Consider the following 17,745-nt stretch of genomic DNA (forward strand, 5'->3'; position numbering starts at 1 on the left):
TTCTCTTAAATGCTGAGCCACAAAAGCGACTTCTGTGTGTTCAATACCCCAGTGTATCCGCCAGTATCATCCGATCGATCAGACAGTGCTGTTGCTGTTTTTGTTGCTGTTAAACATTAAAATCAGGAGACCTCTGAAATGTAATAGTAACGTAGGAGCCGGGAACAATGCTGGATGATTAAAGTCCTAGGTACAATATCAAGGAGTTAGTTGTAACAAATCAACAAATTGCGGACGGCAGCAATTCCTAGAAACTAAAATCTGATCAACACAACGGGAAACAAATGATTGGCGTTCTTTGAGCCGACTCGATATAGAAGTACATATCTGCCTGGCAATGTCTGATGTCTTCGAAGGCTTTCTGTGTTGTATTTTCATTATATATCACTAAATTTCATATACTTCAACTTGCGCTGATTGCCTGAATCTATTGGAATTGTTTTTAATTTGTACCGCAGTTTGAAAGGATCTTAGATCATAATAATATATTATTCATCTTATGGCTAGTGCTAAGACGGCTGAACGAGCGGTTCGTTACTGGGTTCAGTAGCTGGGTTCTCAACGGGGAAGCAACGGTTCGACGGTTTCCTTGCCCTGATTAAACCTCGTTTTCCCCCTTCATACAATGTACGATAATATCTGTACGAGTACTCGTATATCGACACATCGAGTGTAATCAGTTAAATGTCTTAACCTTGGCTTATTCAATTGCTAAAGCTACATGCATATACATATATACGTATCTAACTCTATGTGGATATATGTTCAGCTGTACTGGTTTAAAATCCAAATTCAGCTGCCTAGACAGGTCAGTGTACTCGTATATAGTGTATTGGTAGTACAAGGACATGTGCTTAAGCCTAGTACATCTTTCCCTTCACTTCACTGTTTGTTTTTATTGTACTTAATAGGTATTTTATTATATTTATAAATTGTATTTTGTTTGGTTTTTGGTTGTGCCTGGCTTCACTTGTTTTAAGGATACTTCAGTTGGGGATATACCATATATTCCTGTTATCTATATAAGGAGTTTTAAACGTGTTCTTAGGACTATTTGATAGTTAAAATGGAACGAAATGCCACTGAAACGATTCACGAAATCGCCTCAATCTTGATATAAATATTTCCAACTGTCCAACTCGTAACTTGGTTTATCGTATCGTATAAATATAACACAGATATTAACTGATTAGTAAATTGCGATATTTGAAGAAGGAGAAGCGTAACTAGTATTTTTAGTTAAGTTAGTTTTAGTTCCAGGAATACGATATACCTATGACTCATCGAGAATCACTCATCACTCGCGGAAGTCAACTTATTGTAGTCATTAAACTTTACCGAATTACATGCCATTTATACTCGGATGTTCTGTTGTAACATTTGATTAAGTGGGGAGAACAAATGCCTTTTTTTGCTCATCACCATCACTACGCACCATCTGGATGCGTATGGATTTTGGTGATCAGATGTCTTAAATGCTAGCTGTGCACGAATAAGTAGAGTAAGTTTAGGTTATGGGTTCTCCCTTTGAATGCAATGCAATCCAAACTCTGTTCTGATCTGTGTATGTCAGTGTTTTCCACTCAAAAATCCTTAATATCCAAACACTAGATCCATGAATATTCCACGTGCATTCATGGATACTCGTATTTAGTGCTACAACATAAGCCTCTCTCACAACTCCATCTCGGCTTGTGCTCTGCTTCCATTGTGCCTCCGTTCTTGTCCGTTCCGTGTAAGGCATTTTGTGCCCAATTTATAGCTTCAACATGTAACCGTACTTCTGTGTCCTACTCTCCAACTCCTCCAGCTGCTCAGCTAGAGCAAATTCCTTCCTCACTCGCTCGATTCGATCTGTCCCCCGACCCGTGTCCGTGTCCAAGCCTTTCCAGAGTACCACAGCCCGTAGTCCCCCCCTACGGGTATAGTTACATGTAGCTATTGCTTGTTTGTTATCCAATGTCACGGACAATTTCGATCTTGTCGCACAGCTCCGAGTCCGGATCGTGGATGGTGGTAAAGTGGGTGCGGTCACTCCTGAATGTGTTCCGCTCGTTCGAGCTGGTCTTGATTGACCTCTCCGAGGGCGTCTCTGTGCCACTTAGTTGGATACGCTTCTGCAGGGCCGACACAAAGTTCTGCCAATTAGAGCCATGAACCAATTAGATATTCTTTTAAGCTGTGCTAGTGGTGCTATCACCCTCACCTGTGATATGATGTCGCCACGTGCCGTTCGCACCTGGTACAGGTAGCGGAACTTGCGCTGTCTGGCCTCCTCGCGGGTCTCGCGAGTGCGCGACTGTGATCGTCTTACGGGTGCATGGGCGTGGCCAGGTCCGGCTTGCTGCTGGCTGTGCGGCAAGTGCGTAGCATGGGGATGGTTGGGATGGTTATGGTGCCGCATGTAGACACGCTTGCGATGGTCCACCCGCCAGGCGGTTATGAAGCACTGCACCATGATGCTGAGCACAATGGTCACGGGCCAGGCGGCTATCAGGAGGCCCCCATAGCACGGAGGCGGTAATGGATGCGGCCTCATGTTGAGTATCTGCAACGCCGGGCACGATTTAGTTGGAGCTGTGCAGACAGGGGAAAGCTTACATACCCAATTGAACGTCTCCAGGCCGTGCATGAAGAAGTCGATGGCTCCGATGATCATGGCCGTGCCCACAATGCTGGAGGTGAGTATGGTCACGTATTTGACACAGCACAGGGTGAGAACCGAGCAGATTACGGCGCCACCCACCACAGCCACGTATATTTCACGGTACTAAACGGAACCGGAGTAAGGAAAATGAGAAGGATGAGCGATGGTGGATAATTACGCGCTCCACTTACCCCAAATTCGTTGTCCGGCATTGTGGCCACACAAACGGCCATCGCGGCACCGGAGAGCAGGGCTCCGGCGAAAGCACTGATCAGCACCGAAGCGACCGGATATGTGGAACCGAGTACGGCGCCCAGCAGTCCGGCCACAATGGCCAAAGCCGAGTCCGCCGGCTTGCCCAGGAATGTGATCTGAAAGTCCTGCAGTATGAATATGCCATTGGCGCCCACCATTAGTCCGCTGAGGAAGCCCACGGCCCGAAGGCAGCGGTAGCCGAGCAGGGCGTACACGATGCCGAATACGGCGAAAATGGCCCATAGTATGGCGGCCAGGGTATCCGGTGCGGTTGGGGTGCATGTCTGGTTCTCCAAGATGCCCTAATTACAATGCAAAAGGCAGAGAGAAATAGAGAGAGGGAGAGCGGTGAAAAGAACTGGCCAGTTCTGTACGTTGCTGTAATTCGATCAAGGACACGTGACACACATCGCCAGTGTCGGCACCACTTACATATGTATGTATGTACGCGTCTGACTCATGCATGCAAAAGGTATGATAATATTAAGGTAATGCATTCAAAAAAAGTGCACTCTTTTTTTTCACGTATGTATTGCCGGTTTAAGCTGTGTGCGTGTGTGTGAAATTAAGCCAGCGGATCCGAGTTGTCTTACTTTATTATGACTGTTATACCCTGTGCATGAATGTATGTATTTATGTATTTATGTTTATGCGGACCACATTACCGCTTATGCAAAATGACTGTCAACACTGGAATACCATCAAAGCATAACGGTAACGCTCTCGTTACTCATCGCGATATCTCGTGAGGCATAAACGCAGCCTCTCGTTTTGCATAGCTAACACTTGTACTCTTTACAGTTAACACTTTGCATATTGCGCGACTTAACCTATAAAAAAATACACAACGCATGCTTACGTACCTTTATCAGAAATGGCCAGTCCAGGGGACTGCCCATGGCATCATCATTGCCATAGTCGTGGCCATCGTAGACCACATCCGCCCCCACCCTCATTCCGGCGGCAAATGCGTTTTGGTTGGTTTGTTTTTTTTTTAAGAAATGCAAAACTGCTTGGACGCTGGACGTCGAGTACGGTAGCTGTGTAGAGTCCAGGCCAGCTATTTGTTGTTCACTCGGCCACGCATTCCAGCACTGAACCGTACATTGTACCACCACGCATCAGCCTCGCATCCCTCTCTCCTGCCACAACACTCCGCTTTGTGTGTCAAGCCTCTGCAACAAGCCTCAAAATAGGGCGGAGCACTCTCTTACCGTCCTCGCATCTCGAATCTCAATCGAATGACGACATCTTTGTTGCTCTCAACTTGTAACTGTTTGTCCGTGGCGACAGATCAACGTTTGTTTTACCATTAAATTTTATAATAGAAATGTTGCAATTTCATTATTTTGTGTACACATATTTGGAGCGGAGACGACGGCTGGTGGCTGGTGGTGCTGCGGTGTGGACTTGTGCTGCTACAATCGGGGCCAAGACGAACTCGCTTGTGGTACAACAAAACACACTCCTGCGGCAACGGGGCGCATCAACAGAACAGCGACGCGAAACAGGGACGGATAGAGCGCGGCTAAGGCGGGAGCACAGTCGGTTAGAGCAGGAACGATAGACGACGATTTGCGTAAACAAAACAACCCTTAAACAGCTGAAAGCCACTCGAAAAGCTTTAAGCTGAGGACGACCGACCCAAAGCTCCGTGCAGCAAGCAGCTTATATCAATATCGTAGGACGGACTCCGATTGGCATCCGCTTCAGACTTATCAATCAATTACCATTCATCTCCCCTGCCTCGACATGAAACAAAACAGGGTATTAAAGTTTCGATTATTTAGTGTTATACATATGTCATACATTTTTACTAGGACACATACATATACTTAGATGCATGCATTGGGTTTGTTGTGGGGGTTATTGTAGATTTTGGAATGCGGCTAAATGACGCTCCGGCATCGATTGGATTGGGTTTCTACGGAGCATGCAACGTTTCATAACAATTAACATTTCTTCTTCTCGCGTCTTTCATTAGGATTAGTATTACATATATCAATTTGTTATATATAGGTGCGTGAACAATTCGGAACTCCCAATACACACAATGCAATAATAGTAGTAGCTATAATATAATACGTAGACTACAATTTGCTTGTGTTATCTAGTGTAACACCTCCAGAAAACATTAAGAAACGGTTCTGTGGCTCATGGATATCTTGTTTCGATTGCTTTGAGTTTAAGGCGAGCGGATGATGGCCTCGTAGGCGGCGAAAATGATGTTAGCCACCTCCACAGAGCGCGACTTGAGGCTGAGCGTGGCATCGGGATTGCCCGGCTGCAGCTTCAGCTCCAGCAGCACCCAGATATTGTTCGTCAGCCTCAGCGACTGGTAGAGCATGTCTTGGCCCTCGACATTGCGTTTGGCAATGGTGAAGATGTTGTTGGTGGTCATCTTGGAGGCGATGCCGTCGGTGGTGCCGATGACGCCGCTCAGGCTGTACTGCAGCTCGTTGGCGGCCGGTATCTCCTTCCAGGTGTTGAGGAAGACCCGCTTGTCCAGCTGCCCGTCCTCAGCGAACAGCACATTGCCGTGCACCAGGCAGGCAAAGTAGAAGATGTCAATGTTGTTCTTCACCGCCACCTGAAGGTTGTTCAGCGGCTCCATGCGCTGGATGGGTCCGTTGGTGCCCAGGGCGAGGCTCACCTCGGCGCTCTGGTTGGGTGGCAAGGGTACCGCTTGCAGAGGGGAGGCTGGCGACAGGCCAAAGCTGTTCTTGTTCAGCTGGATGGCAAAGTTCGTCATCGGCTGCATGGCTTTGTTGGTGAGCGTCATGTCCATGAAGACTTCACCGTTGCGGCGGGAGAAAGTGCCCTGGATCTCCAGGCCCTTGCCCTTCTCAGCTGGCAGCCACGTGACTTTCGGGATTTGAACGCCCACAGAAAGGGAGGTGCCAGCCAGGCCAAAGATGTCGCCAAGCAGGCTGGAGGCGCCGCCCGGGGCTGGTTCAGCTGGTGGGCCACCCAGCAGTATGTCCAAGCCACCGCCTAGTAGATCCACATTGCTTGTAGCGGTTGGCGCGGCGGGCATGGCGGGGGCATTGATGTCCATAGACAGCAGATCCCCAATCAGCGATTCCTGGTTGGGTATGACCATGGCCTCCGATCCGGCTCCCGGCTCTTGCTGATCTCCTGCCCCGCTGCTTACGCCGGCTCCAGCCGTGCGGTTTGGCAGAGATTTACGTACGCCAGCTCCTCGTCCCTCCACAAAGGCCGTTGGTGGCTTGTGGTACACGCTGGCCAGCGAGCTGATATGACAGATGAGCTCGTCTAGCAGCGTCGGCTCCAGCAGATCCGTTTCCTCCGAGATGAGAGGCTTGTCCGCCAGCACAACTTCCTTGGCGGCGGCCGGGTCTGTGGAGAGCAGACGCCAGTAGATGAATCCACGGTCGCGCAAATCGGGATTGTCCGAATCCTGGGTGGCCAGCGAGAGGACGTGCTGCACCAGCTCTTGGGTATCCGATGGACGCTTAAGGAAGAGCTTCACCACAGCCGTGAGCAACTGCAACTGCACTTGGGCATTCTCATCCTGAAAACAACCAAAACAAAGATTCAATTTAGGCATAGTTTTGCAAAGGGGAATAGGCTGTGCGTGAGTTTTACCTGGAAGCCCTCGAGGAAGCTGTCGAGCAGCTCGTCTGCGTTATCAATGCGCTCGGCATACTCGCCGATGATCCAAACCATCGAGGCACGTGCCTCCGGCTCATCCAGGGTGTCCAGATTCTCGCACAAGGTGCTGATAATGCTCTCGTACTTATTGGGATACTTGCGGAAGATGTCTTTGATGACGACAATTGCCTCCTGCACCACATAGTTGACCTTCGTTTGGATGAGATCGAGCAGGGTAGAGACACAGCGCTCTGCCGATGGCTCCACCTTGATGGCACAACGACCGATGGCGCGCACCGCCTTGCGCACAAAATCGACATCCACCTCGGTGGCGTACTCCTTCAGTTCGCTGAGCACCTGGGCAATGTTGCTCTGGTTGGCCAGACGAATCATAATGTCCAATTTCTCCAGCTTCACGTAGATGGGATCGTTGTACTTCACAAAGAACACCTTCATTTCGTGCTTGAGGATGTCGGGACGCTTCTGGACAATAAGGTTGATGTTGCGCAGGGCCACGTATTGGACCTCTGGCTCCGAGGAAAGCAGCGTCACCAGGGGCGGGGCCAGCTTCTTGGTGAGCGTGGCACAGAAGTCACTGTCGCTGGACAGCATCTCGAGAAGCTTCATCAGAACCTTGACGGCACTGAGAACCACGGCAGCGTTGGCATGGGCCAAACGAGGCGTGATTCGCTCACAGATCGACTGCGCCTCGCGCTCGTCTTTGGGGCTGTAATTGGCCAGGGAGTCCAGGATGAACACCTGACCCCACTCTGTGCACTCATTGAGGGCCGTCAGCAGCTTGTTGATGGTCACTGAGTTCATCTCTACCAGCGGCTGTCCCGACTGGCTGGCCTCGTTGATTTCGCTGAGGGCAGCCACCGCATTGGCCACGACCATCGGATTGGAGTCGGACAGCAGGTCCTTTAGCTGGTCGAGGAAGCCCTGGTCCTCTACCATGGTGGCCGATATGTCGTACAGCTTAGCCACGCACACTGCCGCCGTTTTGCGCACATAGGGATCCTCATCCTTCAGACACTTACGCAGCGGCTCGCACAGATACTCGGTTATCTTGTCCACCCGTATGCAGCCCATCGTGCGCACGGCCAGGGCACGGATCAGCGGATTGGAGTCCTCGCAGTCCTTCACAAACGTATTCACTGCCATGATGGCCATGTCTGGCTGCGACTTGGCGTAGTTCATCAGATACAAGTAGACCAGCTTCTTAAGCTCCAGATTATCGGTTTGCATGCAGTTAACGACATCGGGAAAGAGGGCGGACACATCCTTGCCGACGGTCATGCTGGCAATCACCTTCTTCACTGCCTCCTTCTTCTTCTCCTTCTTGTCATTGTTCAGCTCGGACTTGAGCTCGAAGATTTCGCCCTTTTTGGTAGTTGTGAAATACTTGGAATCGGTCATCTTGTCAGCTCTGCTCTACGAACTAGGTAGATCTTTCTGCGGGATATAAAGAGGAAATCGTGCGTTAAACTAAATAAGAGAGCTACTAACAAAATAGGGTATTATTGATTGCGGCGGCATTTCTAGGGGCGTAGCAGGCGCACATACACATACCAGCACACCCACAGACAGATACAGAGCTTGAACACGTCTCAAATCAAAGCTGATTTTCAAATTCAACATAAACCCTATTTAACACGTCACGTCCACATAGACCTGTATATTCCTCTATCTACTACAATATTTTCTGAGTTAACACCGTACATTACCTGTAAAACTAGCTTTTTTCGGGCTAAAAAATGTATTGTTTGCTTTTTTTCTTTGCTCGGCAGTGTGACCGCGGATTGGTCGAAAAAATGTACGGTCTGACTCTCAGATATATATCGTATGTGCTGCAAGGAATGATGAGACTCATCGCTGCGAAGGCGCCTCACCAAAGCAAAAAAACTGTACAACCTTCTGGAGATTGATCGGGAAATGCTTGAAGTCCAGAAATTACTGGATGGTCACCAGGAAACAAAATTAATATTACAAATTCAAATTCGGAAATATTGAGCAGTCTATCGATAGTGAGCCACAAATAAATAGTCGTCTATCGATGGTTTTTCAGCTATATTGTTTACATCATTTTTGGTTTCGCGATTTGAATATTATTGGGTTTCCATTCCATCGTAATTTGAAAGACAAAAACAGCATGTCGTTGGCCACTGTACACTCGGCGTGCCAGCGGATGCCACTTCTGCTGAGGACACCAATGTGCCACCTTAGCTCCTCCGCGACTGTTGCCTCCCAACGAACAGATCCCCAGCTGTTGAGCCCCGACGACTATGCGGCCCTTCTGTCGACAGAGCAGCAAGAGCGATGCATGAAGAAGATGCGCAATCTGCCGGCCTTTCCCCGACCAAAATCCTTGACACCCAATATGCGCGAAAAGCTGTCGGCCTCCGTGCTCATAGCTCTTTGCCAGGAACGGGGCACGTAAGTGGCGGCACAGACGTGTGTATGTACTCGGCCGGAAGAGGTGGCTCCAACTACGTTTGCCGTTCTCTTACTCCTTTCAGCGACGAGATCTCGCTGCTTTATACTCGCCGTTCCCGGCACTTGCGTAGTCACAGCTTCCAGATCTCCTTTCCGGGCGGTAAGCGGGACGAGAGCGACGCGAGCTATGTGGACTGTGCCCTGCGCGAGACTGAAGAGGAAATTGGGCTCTCTCGCGATCGCATTCAGGTGTGGGGGGAGGCAAAGCCCCTATATTTGCCCCGAACCTCTGCCATTGTGCCTGTGGTCGGCGTTGTGCCCGACTTTCACATGTCGGAGCTGCGTCTGAACTGGGAAGAGGTGGAGGAAGTATTCAGCATACCGCTGAACGCATTGATGGCACCCAAGGCAGCGCGGCACACGCAATTTCGTAGCGGCTACAGTGGCCCCGTCTTCGTGGTTGATCACTACCGCATCTGGGGCATCACTGGCTACCTGACCCACGTCTTCCTGCACTGTCTGCTGCCCCCGAGCCTGCTGCCCGAGTCCCTCAAGACGAATATCAAATTTGTGCGTCCCTTCAAAATTCCACCAAAACCAGGGCATCATCATCATTCGGACCCATCAATGGCTAGCTAGTTGGGAACGGAACCCGGCCTAGGGCTTCCACTCAATTGAAATTGAGTTGGGTGAACCCCCAAATGGGTTGCACACTGGTGACTGTTTCGATTAAATCAATCATCCGCCAAAAAGCTCGTGTTCTCTTCTGTTTCTTGTTATGTACAGACTTGTTTGTAAAATTTAATAAAACTGTTGTTGACTTTTACATTATAATTGAAATTGCCCTGACTCTATTTCAACACTGGCTGCAATAACACTCGAACGTCCAATAACCAAGACCCTTGGCAGCTTCTCATCCACTTGGCTGAGAAATTTGTACTGGAATTCCGACCTTATTCACGTGCTGAACACTAGACAAAATCAAAACGTTAGCTCTCTGTATGCTCAATCCGTTCCTGATGCGGCTGGGACGCCGGTGGACGTGCAGGTACCGCTCAGAGGAAGGCCCTCTCCTTTGGACAGCAGCAACAGAGTATTGATGGAGCGGATCTACTTGGGGACTGCGGCTTCTGCAGTCTCCAGGGTGGATTATTGAGTAAAATTGATTACATAAAAATAACACCATTTTGATTTTGTCTTTTTGTGTTTCGTTTTTTTTTTTTTTTATTTTTAATTTTCTCTTAAATACAAAAAATACTCTTCATTTCCTCTTTTCATTTGCCTTTTGTTTTTTTTTTATGTTATAAAATATTAAAATACAAGTTAAAAGCGAACAAAATGGCAACGGGCGCCAGGGAGCAAGAAACAAACAAAAAAATAATAATCAAAAAATCATAATTTAGGCGGAAAAAAATGCACATTTTTTTTTCCATTACACACACAAAAAAAAATTAAAATTGAAAAGCTCCTTGCTGAATACAAAGTTTAAAGTAAAATCAAATAATAAAAAAAATATTTGTAAATATATGGGCCAAGACCGGGTGGGGGTGGTAGTGGTTGTGGCCTATACAATGCCATTGGATAAGCCATTAATTGCGTATCGAGCTATCGTATAATATATGTATATGTATGGATATTTGCATGTCAAACACAAATATGGAGTTCATTAATTAATTAAACAAAAATACACCGCCGCAGACGGCTGGGTGGTGTTTGAATCAAGCATAGCTGAAGAAAGGCAACGCGGCTGCTAAAGAACACTTGTTATGCTTTTGCTATTTACTCTCTATACACGAGTATTGGTGTATAGGTGTGTTGTATATATATGTATGTATAGTATAGTATATGCGTGGATAGTATGTATATCATGGTTGTAGTATACAATAATTTATAAGTCCTGGTTGTCGCTACATTCGGGTGCACGGTTGCACATCGGGGGTTTAGTTGTAAAGTTGTCAAAAATATGAATTATTTGTTTTGTATACATATGATGTATATTTGGGGGCTGCTACTGCTACTGCTGCTGCGCTGCGCTGCGTGTGCTGCTTTTTATAGGAAATTTACTCCGATATATCAATTGGAATGGATGTGGTAAACGTGGGCGTCTCCAGCTCCTCGTGCTTCTTCATTTTGAGACTCTGCGCGAAGGCGAGCGAGAATCAGTAAACATAAATAAATCATAAATAGAGCAAACCCACCTGTTGCAGCTTATAGTGATTGATAATGTCCTGGTCGGCCGGGCACGATTGTGTAAAGGCATCCAGCTGATACATGTGGTACATGTAACGCCACAGCGCTGTCAAGTGCGTCTGTGCGGAAGAAGGAGGGGAGATCATTAGGACTACTTAGTGTTTCGTTTCGCTTGGGTTTCGTTGCACTTACTGGTATCTCAAAGTCCACAAAGTATTTGCCAGCCACACGGATGTGCTGGAGACGGGGCATCAGCTCACAGTCGAAGCAGCACATGGTGTCGCCCGTAAGGAAGCGTGTATTGCGATTGGCCAAATGGTCGTTGATCTTCTTGAGGTGCGACAAGAGGGCATTGTTCTTGGCATCGTCCTTCTTCACCAGCATCAGCTTCAACTTCACATACAGGTTCTCGATCAGAGTGGCCACCTCCTTGTCCTGCACGAACAGATTGTAGCCGCCGGGTATATTCTTCATAATGTGACGCTCGATCTTCTCGTTCTCCAGTATGGCTAGGCCGTTGTCAATCAGGATGGGCGGATGCGTCGCCTCGAAATTGGTGCGGAAATCTGGCGGCGGCTTCTGCATGTCCACTGTGGTCACCTTCAGGCTGATTGTCTTTAGCTCGGCCAGCAGATAAAGGTCCATGAAGTACTCCTGACAGAACAGGCAGGCACCCTTGCGGCGTCCATCGATGGTGGAGGCCTGTGCAAAATGAGAAAATGCGAAAACACACAACAATTAACAATTAGTTAATGTGGTTCAAATGTTTTTCGTGGCAATCAGCTGTCTGCCTAATGGGAATTTAGCTTGCATAATGATGGGGTCGGTCGGTGGCTTCGCGTGCCGCCAATTACCGATAAATAAATCAAATAAAGTTTCCAGCCCAAATGAAACAACATAATTTCAGTCATGTGACATCATCACATCATGATCAGAGCTCTCACGCTGGCAGAATGAGTAATTGGAGGCGGCTCTTCTTCGCCTTCGACTTTGCTTTCGTCCGAATCGGGCAGGAAGTGGAGGTGGGCCCGAGCCTACAGCCAGAGCCTTGTTCTTGATGCACTGCCAAGGCCAGCAGCGGCCACACATGTACATCAAATGACGACGATGACATCATCATCACATCAGATGGCAATGTGCGCGCGAGAGGTTTTACTTGATGATTTCCACTGCCTTTCCCGTTGTTGCTGTTGCTGTTGCCCGTTGCCTTTGCCGTTTACTGTCGACAGCCGGCTTAACTTCAATGGCAATCAATGTGTGCGTTAGATAAGCATTCAGCATTCCTGTTTGCCTTTTACACAGCAGTTGATTGGAGAACAATACCCCCGCCACAACGGAGCAAACGAAAAGCTGGAGGCCCCGCCTACATGGCTATTGAATCCTCTCCAGCATCCGATTAAAAGAAAGCCCGCTATCGATAATTGGGAACGCGTTAGGCTCGCTCCGACAAATACTTTACGCCTGAATTCCCAAACAATTAAATTTTAATTCCTGATATCTAGTTAATTAGCGTTTGCCCTGTGAGTTAATGGCTTAATAGGCCTCAGCCCACATGGCCCCCCAGACCCACAGCATAATCAACCGAAACAGCAAAACAATGGCGCTGTGGGAGCGCAGCAAGAAGTGGTTTTTTCATATCAATTTCGCTTTGGTGCTTAAACGGTGCTTATTTTTCATTATTGCTTCTTATTTATTTTTTTTTGTTATATGTACACCAACAAAGCAGAGTAGAGCATGTTATTAACTGTGATTGCTGGATGCGATACACACGCGTCCCCATCCATCGGGAATGTACCGAATGACCCGGATTACATGCGGGGCATTTATTTGCTGTATCTTATTTTTAGCCTCATTTGCCGTTTGCTGTGGCTTTGGCTTTGGCTTTGCTTTTCTCCATCAGTGTTCGCAATATGAATTGCAAAAATCGCAAATTGTACAATAAATGTGTGGCAACGCCAAAGGTCAGTCAGTCAGTCAGCCAGTCAGTCAGACAATCGGGCAATCTTGCGGGGTGCTGCTGCCTCTGCTGCAATTTGACGCTTTCAAAATAGAAATGACGAGAGAGAAGAGACGGCACGGCACGGCAGCAGAAAAACAACACCAAAAGTAGTTAGCAAATGTCAAGTGCCATTCACATGCACACACATGCACATCCACATCCACACATGCTATGTATGTACATATATGGCACTTCTGGCTAATAAAATCCACACACATACACAATCGTACCTCTTGCCAATAAAAACTGTAGATTTTTGAACAAATTTTTCGTTGGGAATACATAATTTATGAATGTGTGTGTGTGTGCTGCCAATCATATATGTACATATGTATGCGTAGGTTCCACATACAGTTGAGGTCCAAATAGTAGTAAAGGTGCTGCAACCATCTCAGCAGGAAGAGCTTACATTCCACTAGCTAAGAAATACTTTATTCTAGAATTGGTTTTCAAACATTTTCCGTAATAGGAATAGGGGGCAAACCCAATGAGAGAGATGAGATTTATACCCGATACCATAGGGCTCCAGGATATTTTCTCAAGAATTGCCACATATTAGTGCTCACGATATGGTCTAAGGTCTAGTTGCTCGCCACTCTATTCCGACATTAAAATGTATCATCCCGACTGTCGATTGGGACATTCCAAATCAGCAAGGAAGGGTTTCTGTCTTTTTCTCTTGTCTATCGAGCACATTCCCATTATATTGGTTGCCGGCAGTTATTCCGTTTCTTTCAATTGTAAATTTGTGGAGCGATAAGATAAAGACCAAAGCAAAAAAAAAATAAAAATAAAAAACTAAAGTAAAGTCAAATAAAATACAAATACAAACAGCAACAACAAATCATAAATAAAAACGAAATTAAATAGTTGTTGGCGGCATCGGGCATCGAGCACCGGGCACCCCGTCTGCCTCTGCGTGGCGTTATTTTTGGAACCGGTTCGCCGACAGCTGCAGAACGCAATCATTCCGTTTTCAGATGATGACGATCCTCATGGGGATGGAAGTGCGAATGGGAGTGGGGACTGGGACTGAGGGGGGTATCATACATACATACATATGTCAGCCTTGAGGAGAGCTTCTTCACATGCCACAGCGGGCGATTGTACCGATTTCACCGATTCTTTTTGGGCCACATACAAGCACATGTGGCAGATATGTATGTATGTACATATATTTGATATCTTATCAAGCACGGGCGGAAGCCTCCGTGATGAAGTAATGGCCAAAAAAAAAATACAAACAAAATATAATCAACACTAAGTGACGAGCCCAGGGGTGAACGGGGAACGGGGGTGGTGGGTGCATGGCTGATATTTGGTTGGGTGTGCTACAAACGTGAGCTTCACACTTGCATACTCCACCTTCCGCCCACAAATTGGTAATGGGCTAATCGGTCTCACCACCCTCCCCACCCGCTTCCCTCTGGCCGGTAATCAATTTGGAGAATGTATTTCAGAACATTCCAGAAACGCAAGGCGTTCAAGTAATTGATTTAAACCAAATAATTCACGAGGCAACAGACCACAGAAAATATTGATTTGGCGGGACCGCAACGTTTACTCCCTCGTATATGGATCGTTTGATTAGTTTAATCTATATCAAATTAGCCTACAATTAAGTTTCACTTAAACGAAATCGAACACAGCTCTCCCTCCATCTTTGGAGACATACATATGTAGTAGACATTGCAATAGAGAGATACCCTCCCGCAAGGGTATAACAATAACAGTCGTTTGTCAATGAAATCCACACGCCATCCACAATTGCAAAAAGAAACAGATCATCTGTCAATGGGTGGCGGGGAAGCGGAACTTATGAAGGCGGAATGAGGAGAAGCAGAATCTGTGAGGGTGGAAGTCGAAGTGGCGGAGAAGCAGAAGCAACAACAGTTAAGGCGAGGGCGGAGTAGGAGGAGACGATGTAAACATTTGCGTGTTTTCTGCATGCATATGCATGTGTGTGTGGGTGTGTGTGTACATTTACTGACAGCACGTGGAGGCGTGAGGAAGACAACAAATCAGTTGGTTCAACTGTCATCTCAGCATGCACACACCCACACACCCGCACACATATTCGATTGGGCACCACATACAGTTGTGGCCAAAATTCTAGGCCAGTTCTAGTACGTTTAGCCTCAAATTAGCAACAGCTCATTCATGGAGATTTATTTTGTTATTATATCTTTGCAAATAAACATATGTATGAAATCTGCTTTACTTAATAGATTTCTACATACATACATATGTAGTTTGTGTTGACCTCCGCTGTATATGGGATGTGTGTTGCAGCTTCAGTTTCTCTCTTCGCTTTAAGTGGCAACAAAGAAGCGCATTTTCCTCAACATGGACAATTGTTGGCGTTGTAAAAGGGCCCCTCAACGAAAAAGGCCTTAAATTAGTTTAAGTGGATCGTGAAAACATACTCTCGCACATACACACACACCATGTATGAAAGGATCGTTTCAAATCGGAATCGTTTAGGAAAGGGAAATTCATACATACATATGTTTGTACGTATGTATTTATTTTTCTTTTGTTTTGATTCGATGCCAATTTGGGGCATCTCTTGAGATCTCGCGTGGGCGATGACTCCACTCCGACTTCTGCACGAGGAGGCTTTGCCTTTGCCTTTGGCTTTGGCGCGAACAGGAGGGAGGCGGAAAAGTGCACACGAGAAAAACCTGTTTAGCGTTCAATGATTGTTTTGTTAGCTGCTTTCCCTGCTCACCGCACCGCGCTTTGTCCCTCTGTGGAAACAACAAAACCATTTGTGTTTGTTTGTTGCCTGCACGCGCGGAACAGAGAGGCATGCCACCATCTACCATCAACCCATCTACTCAGCTCAGCTCAGCTCAGCTCAGCTCCGACTTCCACTGCTTTCCTTCCCGCTCTGAAATTGAACTTTCACTTTTATTTTTTGCTGTAAATGGAAATGGCTTTTCCATGTGCCAATGCGCTTTTCGTGTTGGTTATGTCAAAGATGCTTCTCGGCTGCTGGCTGGAAAAGTGCTGGTCCTCCCCTCTAGTCCACAGTCAACAGGTGCGCGCCTCATATCCACTTTCTCTGGCAACAGGAAAAGGGAGTGGGCTATTGCTCATTGCATTGGGATTGCGATTGGTATTGGTATTGGGGCAGGAAATGTGACTGCGACTGTGCCTGGAACTAGGGCTGGGTTTCGGACCTGGCGGAGAATTAGTCATGCACTATAAGACTTTCCGAGAGGTGCGGCCCCGTGGCGTGGGATGGCCTGATGGATGGTTCTTTTTGGTTGGTTGGCAGAGGCAGAAGAGGGCTTACCAATAGAATCAACAATCCAAAGTGTGTTCCGAAAACAATCACAAATTACTTTGGCAAATAACGCGGGCCCATGGGCCATGATGCGACGGCAAGGCATGCATGACGTATGCCCCCAAGAAATTTAGAAATCAGTCAAAGATAAAAGGAAGCCAAGCGGTGGAGACTTGTGTCAGCATTTTGTTAAGCAATTGGCGCGAATGGGAAGTATGATTAAGAGTTTTTGAAGAAGGAGATAAGAATAGAACCGCACATAAATACGTTACGATCCACACTTACACGCATACACAAATACACAGGCCAGACCATGGTGTATGTGTGTGTGCTGATGATAGGGAGAGAAGGAAACCGGTTTTGGCGATGCTTAGAAACCACAAAAAACAACACATAAAAGGGGGGGCGTGCAAGAGATGGCCGATGATAAAGGGGGAGAAGCTCTGGCTCTGGCTCTGGGCTCTGACCAAAAGGCAAATAAAACCCAAAAGAAGAAATGAAATGGGACATAATGAATATACAATTCTGTTTCATGTGACACACACACGCTCACTCGGCAGAAGAGCAGAGGGGGAAACATAAGTAGCAGAAACAGCATTTCCAAGGTGTATTTATTCAACGTGACGCATTGCCAAAGAGAACTCGTACAATAGTTTACCCATTTTGCTTTATATTGTATTAGCAGCGTCCCACAAGGAGTGCGAGACATAGTTGGGCAAACAAAAAATAAACATACTTGGTGGGGGGACGAGCGGGGACTTCATCACCTCATTCAAATACAATACTCCTTGATACACCGTTCTTTTTGTCTTTGTGCTTTTTGCATTTGTGCTGGCGTAGACGCGACGCCGACGCTGCTGCTGCCGCTGACAGCGCTGCATTTTCACTTTGTGGCATGGAAATTAAAAGCCAACCCAGCTAAACACATACACATGAGTGCATGCATGTATGCAAATATGACCAAAGGAAAACCCACCTTGATGATCAGTTCTATCTCGGGAACATCGAATTTGCTGCTGCCGTTTGTCGTCTCCTGCTGCGACTGCGTCTCGACGTCGGCGGCGGACATGGTTGGCTCCTTATTCTTCTCTTTTGCAGCGTTTTGTGGAAAGGTTTATCCGCGTGACGGGGTGCGTACGTGTGTGTGTTTTTCCTTTTCGCTCTTGTTGTGCTAATTTTTATATTTGCTAATATCTGTACACAGACACAAAATCACACAATCACAGAATACACAGTCACCGCAGCAAAATATAAAATATATAATTGCTGAAAGTTTATCTCGCACTCGGTGTATGTTTTGTGTCGAAGTCA

The 17,745-nt window shown here is 46.9% G+C and overlaps 4 protein-coding genes across 5 annotated transcripts; 1 reads left to right on the forward strand and 3 right to left on the reverse strand.

The window, feature by feature from the left end:
* Nucleotides 1-680: 680 nt before the first annotated feature.
* LOC6599103 (transmembrane protein 198) lies at nucleotides 681-4,367 on the reverse strand. Its single transcript, XM_002024368.2, has 5 exons — nucleotides 3,766-4,367; nucleotides 2,839-3,204; nucleotides 2,606-2,770; nucleotides 2,207-2,548; nucleotides 681-2,138 (listed from the first exon to the last, which is right to left on the reverse strand). Exons 1-5 carry the CDS (start codon nucleotides 3,856-3,858, stop codon nucleotides 1,953-1,955), a joined length of 1,152 nt encoding a protein of 383 aa, XP_002024404.1. The 5' UTR covers nucleotides 3,859-4,367; the 3' UTR covers nucleotides 681-1,952.
* Nucleotides 4,368-4,672: 305 nt separating this feature from the next.
* Nucleotides 4,673-8,300, reverse strand: LOC6599138 (AP-1 complex subunit beta-1). Of its 2 annotated transcripts, none has more exons than XM_002024367.2 (3): nucleotides 8,245-8,300; nucleotides 6,512-7,972; nucleotides 4,673-6,437 (listed from the first exon to the last, which is right to left on the reverse strand). In XM_002024367.2, exons 2-3 carry the CDS (start codon nucleotides 7,934-7,936, stop codon nucleotides 5,088-5,090), a joined length of 2,775 nt encoding a protein of 924 aa, XP_002024403.1. In that variant the 5' UTR covers nucleotides 7,937-7,972; nucleotides 8,245-8,300; the 3' UTR covers nucleotides 4,673-5,087. The 2 variants fall into 2 exon arrangements, with proteins under 2 accessions (XP_002024403.1, XP_026849247.1); XM_026993446.1 differs by lacking the exon at nucleotides 8,245-8,300 and adding an exon at nucleotides 8,090-8,108.
* Nucleotides 8,301-8,628: 328 nt separating this feature from the next.
* On the forward strand, nucleotides 8,629-9,787 carry LOC6599137 (nucleoside diphosphate-linked moiety X motif 8). Its single transcript, XM_002024366.2, has 2 exons — nucleotides 8,629-8,953; nucleotides 9,037-9,787. The coding sequence occupies exons 1-2, from the start codon at nucleotides 8,670-8,672 to the stop codon at nucleotides 9,590-9,592; spliced, it is 840 nt and encodes a 279-aa protein (XP_002024402.1). The 5' UTR covers nucleotides 8,629-8,669; the 3' UTR covers nucleotides 9,593-9,787.
* A 399-nt stretch (nucleotides 9,788-10,186) lies between these two features.
* Nucleotides 10,187-17,654, reverse strand: LOC6599136 (chloride intracellular channel exc-4). The gene is made up of 4 exons (XM_002024365.2): nucleotides 17,411-17,654; nucleotides 11,336-11,845; nucleotides 11,152-11,262; nucleotides 10,187-11,091 (listed from the first exon to the last, which is right to left on the reverse strand). The coding sequence occupies exons 1-4, from the start codon at nucleotides 17,501-17,503 to the stop codon at nucleotides 11,014-11,016; spliced, it is 792 nt and encodes a 263-aa protein (XP_002024401.1). The 5' UTR covers nucleotides 17,504-17,654; the 3' UTR covers nucleotides 10,187-11,013.
* Nucleotides 17,655-17,745: the final 91 nt, after the last annotated feature.

The sequence above is a fragment of the Drosophila persimilis genome, unplaced genomic scaffold, assembly GCF_003286085.1.
Source record: "Drosophila persimilis strain 14011-0111.01,24,50 unplaced genomic scaffold, DperRS2 tig00000838-arrow-arrow-pilon, whole genome shotgun sequence".
NCBI lineage: Eukaryota > Metazoa > Arthropoda > Insecta > Diptera > Drosophilidae > Drosophila > Drosophila persimilis.